Genomic DNA, 5,070 nt, shown 5'->3' with positions numbered 1-5,070 from the left:
ACACGTGTATGTTCAGAGGCGGGATGATGAATCTCTCAGCTGGTAGGGAGTCTGAAGGACCCTAAGATCGGATTGCCCTCGACTGGATTCGTTTGGATATGAACTCCGGAAAGGAGAACTGATGGAACGTTGGGTCGCACAAGGGTTGCGGATGTTCCCTTGATATTCCCGACTTCAATGGCGCTTGATATGACTCACAAGTCCGCCAAGGAAGATCTCGAACTGGTTGCTTGATATGACTCACAAGACCAACTAGTTGAGAAGTGAATTGCTCGGATATGACTCACCAAGACAATCGAAAACAAGTTCTAAAGAGAACAGAGAGTTAAACTCAGAAACTTAATCCAAAATGATCTGATTTATTAATGAAATGAAACACTTATTTATAGTACAAGTAGGAGACAAAGGGGCTACTTGACTAGAAGTTTGAAAGACAAAAAATTAAAGACATTTGACTAGAATTTGAAAGACAAAGAAGAAAGACTCTTCAATTTGCGGACTGGTCAAAGTGACCCTTCGGCTGGTTGAACCGCGGCCAGGAGCAGGACGGTCGCGGGCCGGTCCGTCTGTTCCGTCTTGTCCGTCTCCTGAACCATCTTCGACCATAATCGTCCAAGTCTTCTGAAAGATGAAGAATCTGTGCCTTAGAGAGATTCGGATGATCAAAGTGCATGAACTGATCAAATGGATCGATCAGTTCGTCAATACGGTCGGTACGTTCCAAACGTGCGAGAAGAGAGAAGTCGCGTCCAGTTCCTAGTTCGGCTCGGCCTAAGTTGCTTCTGGCTTGACCGTCAGTCTGAGATTGGCGAGTTGTCCGAGAGAGAGACGATCCAGTACGGTCAGTTCGGCTGATAGGTCGAGGATCTAGTCTAAGCTCCTTCCCGTCCATCCGTGGATCGATCCGGTACACAGCTCGGCCTTGGTTGGGGCGATGAACCTCGGTTGGAATGTCCTGACCTTCCTGATGGTCGAGTTCCTCGGACTGAGGCACATCATTCCCTCCCTCTTCAAAAGGATTTGTCCACAAATCTGGATTATCTGCAAGAAAAGGAGATAGATCAGAAACATTAAAACTTGAAGAGATTTCATACTTACCTTCCAAATCAAGCTGGTAAGCATTATCATTGATCCTTCTAAGAATCCGGAATGGACCGTCGACTCGAGGCATAAGTTTGGACTTCCTTTCTTCCGGGAATCGTTCCTTCCTCAAATGAACCCAAACCAAGTCACCTTCTTGGAAAACCAACTCCTTTCGCTTCTTGTTGGCATATCTTTTGTAACCCTCGGTTTTGGTTTCAATGTTGACTCGAACTTGTTCATGAAGCTTTTTGATGGTGTCCGCCCTTCTTTTACCATCTGTACTAACTCTTTCACTCAAAGGTAAAGGTAAAAGATCAAGTGGAGATAAGGGATTAAAACCATAAACAACTTCAAAAGGAGAGAACTTTGTAGCTGAATGCATAGCATGATTATAAGCAAACTCAACATGTGGCAAACAATCTTCCCAAGACTTAAGATTTTTCTTGACCAAAGATCTAAGCAAAGCAGACAAAGTTCGATTAACAACTTCGGTTTGACCATCAGTTTGCGGATGACAAGTTGTGGAAAACATCAATCTCGTTCCTAACTTAGACCACAAAGTTTTCCAAAAATAACTAAGAAACTTAGCATCACGATCAGAAACAATGGTCTTAGGCATTCCATGCAATCTCACAATTTCCCTAAAGAACAGATCAGCAACTTGTACAGCATCATCAGTTTTATGGCAAGGAATAAAGTGAGCCATTTTCGAAAATCTATCGACAACCACAAAGATAGAGTCTCGGCCATTCTTAGTTCTAGGCAATCCAAGAACAAAATCCATAGAAATATCAATCCAAGGATGAGAAGGAATGGGTAAGGCCGAGTACAAACCGTGATTGGATGCCTTGGCTTTGGACTTCTTGCACACCACACATCGGCCACAAATTCTCTCTACGTCCTTCATCAAGCTAGGCCAGTAGAAATGATCATACACGGCCTTGTATGTCTTCTTGATTCCAAAGTGTCCCATAAGACCTCCTCCATGAGATTCCCTGAGAAACAACTCCCTCAAAGAACATTGGGGCACACACAAACGGTTATCATAGAAAAGAAAACCCGAGTTTCGATAATACTTGCCATAAGCCACTCTGGAACACTTGTTGAAAATTTCTTTAAAATCCGGATCAGAAGCATACAAGTCTTTGATAAATTCAAAACCGAGAAGTTTTGTTTCGAGGGCTGAAAGAAGAGTATACCTTCGGGACAAGGCATCAGCCACAACGTTTTCCTTACCTTGCTTGTATTTGATGACATAAGGAAATGTCTCAATGAACTCAACCCAGCGGGCATGCCTCTTGTTCAGCTTCTGTTGCCCTTAAGGTGTTTCAGGGACTGATGATCCGTGTGGATAACAAACTCCTTAGGCCAAAGATAGTGTTGCCATGTTTGAAGAGCTCTTACCAAAGCATACAACTCTTGATCATAAGTTGGGTAGTTGAGTGTGGCGCCTCCAAGCTTCTCACTGAAGTAAGCAATAGGCTTTCTATCCTGCATCAAAACTGCACCAATACCAACACCCGAAGCATCACATTCGATCTCAAACGTTTTAGAAAAGTCAGGAAGAACAAGTAAAGGAGCATTAGTCAACTTCCCTTTAAGGATTTGGAAGGCTTCTTCTGAGCTTGTTCCCATTTGAACCCAACATTCTTTTTAATGACTTCGGTCAATGGGGCCGCTATGGTACTGAAATCTTGGACGAACCGTCGATAGAACCCGGCAAGGCCGTGGAAGCTCCTTACTTCACTCACGTTCGTTGGACTTGGCCAGTCTCGGATGGCTTTGATTTTCTCCTCGTCCACTCTAAGTCCTTCAGCACCTACAACAAAACCTAAGAAGACCACATGATCTGTGCCAAAAGAACACTTTCCAAGGTTAGCAAACAAATGTTCCTTTCTAAGAACTTCAAGGACAGATTTCAAATGTTTCTTATGTTCATCCATGTTCTTGCTGTAGATAAGAATATCATCAAAGTAAACTACCACAAATGACCAATGAATGCTCTCAAGATATGGTTCATCAATCGCATGAAAGTGCTAGGTGCATTAGTAAGACCAAATGGCATGACCAACCATTCATACAATCCTAGCTTGGTTTTAAATGCAGTTTTCCATTCATCACCTTCTTTCATTCGGATTTGGTGATAGCCACTTTTCAAATCTATCTTAGAAAAGACACATGAACCGTAAAGTTCATCAAGCATGTCGTCTAGTCTAGGAATGGGATGCCTATACTTTACCGTAATGTTGTTGATGGCACGGCAGTCCACACACATGCGCCATGATCCATCCTTTTTGGGGACAAGTAGAACTGGAACGGCACAAGGACTGAGGCTTTCCCTGATGTAACCTTTCTCCATAAGGTCTCCAATTTGTTTCTCAAGTTCCTTGGTCTCCACCGGATTGGTTCTGTAAGCTGGCCGGTTAGGTAGAGACGCACCCGGAACAAAGTCAATCTGATGTTCAATCCCTCGTACTGGTGGCAAACCCTTTGGGTTTTCATCTGGAAAGACATCGAATATTCCTGCAAGACATCTAGCAAATCACTCGGAACTTCCGGTGCAAGGTTAGAAGAAGTAGAAGCCATCAGAGATTCTTTGTACACAAGTAAAAGAAAGGGCTTTTGAGAGTGAAGAGACTTCTTAACCTGACTTTGTTTGACAAAGAAGTTGGAGTTCCGGATTGAGGACTCAGGTTTGTCCGGTTTGGACTCTTGTTCACGGTTCTTTTTAAGTTGGAGCTGGTCTTGATGGACCTCCAAGGGCGAGAGTGGTACAAGCGTGATCTTCTTTCCTTTATGGTCAAAGGAGTGCCGGTTTGTGTAACCATCATGGACGGTTCTTTTATCAAACTGCCATGGACGTCCCAACAGAACATGACAAGCATCCATGGGAAGAACGTTGCACACAATCTCGTCTTCATAACGACCAATGGTGAGAGGGATCGTGACTTGCTCCTTAACATACTGTTCACCAGTTTCATTGAGCCATTCCAACCTGAAAGGACGTGAGAAGAGGTCGAGTAGCTAGACCTAATTTCCTGACAAGAGTATCACTAGCAACATTAGTACAACTCCCACCATCAATGATCAAAGAACAAACTTTTTCAGAGATTAAACAACGAGAATGAAAGAGATTCTCCCTTTGTTCCTTTTCATTGGTTTTGGGCTGAACACTCAAGGAACGTCTAGTGACCAGTAGTGGTCCATGAGCTGGATAGTCAAAGCTATCTTCATCATCAAAGATCGGCTCAGAATCTGGATCAAAGGTCGGGTCATGGTCGTTGTCCGTGTGGCCGTTCGCGGGCCGTCCGTTTTATCGAAGATGGGATCGTTCCAAGCCTTCCTAGCCACAAGTAATGGTCCGTGATGTGGGTAGTCAAAGGACTCCTCTTCCTCATCAAAGATAGGACCAAGATCCTCCTTGTCTTCTTGTTCATTCGGACTCAACTTCACCATTTTCCAAGAGAATCATCACACGCTGGTTTGGACAGTTCTTGGCATAATGTCCTAGCCCTTGACATTTGAAACATCTAATGTCTCTTGCTCGGCTTGAGGCGTCTACTGCCTTTCCTTTGTCATCACGAGTGGAAACATCAGTTTTAAAGGCAGTATGTGTTGTGATAGGCGACTTACCTTTGTCTTGATAGCTTGGCTTAGGAGCATAGGCCGGTTTAGGAGAGTAGGCCGGCTTAGAAGTAGTGGCCGGTTTTGAGAAACTCCTTCTCTTGAGTTGTTGCTCGATCAAGATGGCTTTGTGTAGCATCTGTTCCACACTTCCATACTCTTGAAGCTCCATACGATCTTGGATGTCACGGTTGAGGCCTGAAAGAAAGCGAGCCATAGTGGCGTCCAAAGGTTCATCGTGTCCGTTTTGGTCATCAAAACTTCCATCTCTTGATAATAGTCTTCCACAGATTTGGTTCCTTGAAGCAAACGTCTTAGCTTCTGGTGAAGGTCGCGGTGATAATGGGTTGGCACGAATCGTTT

At 44.0% G+C, this 5,070-nt stretch overlaps 1 protein-coding gene across 1 annotated transcript; it reads right to left on the bottom strand.

Annotated features, from left to right (window-relative positions):
• Positions 1 to 2,385: 2,385 nt before the first annotated feature.
• LOC125603038 lies at positions 2,386 to 4,539 on the bottom strand. Its single transcript, XM_048774306.1, has 5 exons — positions 4,277 to 4,539; positions 3,323 to 4,078; positions 2,948 to 3,033; positions 2,800 to 2,902; positions 2,386 to 2,707 (listed from the first exon to the last, which is right to left on the bottom strand). The coding sequence occupies exons 1-5, from the start codon at positions 4,537 to 4,539 to the stop codon at positions 2,386 to 2,388; spliced, it is 1,530 nt and encodes a 509-aa protein (XP_048630263.1).
• Between the last annotated feature and the right edge of the window lie 531 nt (positions 4,540 to 5,070).

The sequence above is a fragment of the Brassica napus genome, unplaced genomic scaffold, assembly GCF_020379485.1.
Source record: "Brassica napus cultivar Da-Ae unplaced genomic scaffold, Da-Ae ScsIHWf_3071;HRSCAF=3882, whole genome shotgun sequence".
NCBI classification, from domain to species: Eukaryota; Viridiplantae; Streptophyta; class Magnoliopsida; order Brassicales; family Brassicaceae; genus Brassica; species Brassica napus.
This window is presented reverse-complemented; position numbering and strand designations above follow the sequence as displayed.

Coding starts and splice junctions, on each gene's coding strand:
- LOC125603038 (XM_048774306.1), bottom strand. CDS start 4,539: ATGGTGAAGTTGAGTCCGAATGAACAAGAAGACAAGGAGGATCTTGGT. Junction 4,079..4,276: donor CAGCTCATGGACCACTACTG/GTCACTAGACGT, acceptor ACGTCCTTTCAG/GTTGGAATGGCTCAATGAAA. Junction 3,034..3,322: donor GTGCCATCAACAACATTACG/GTAAAGTATAGG, acceptor TCTTATCTACAG/CAAGAACATGGATGAACATA.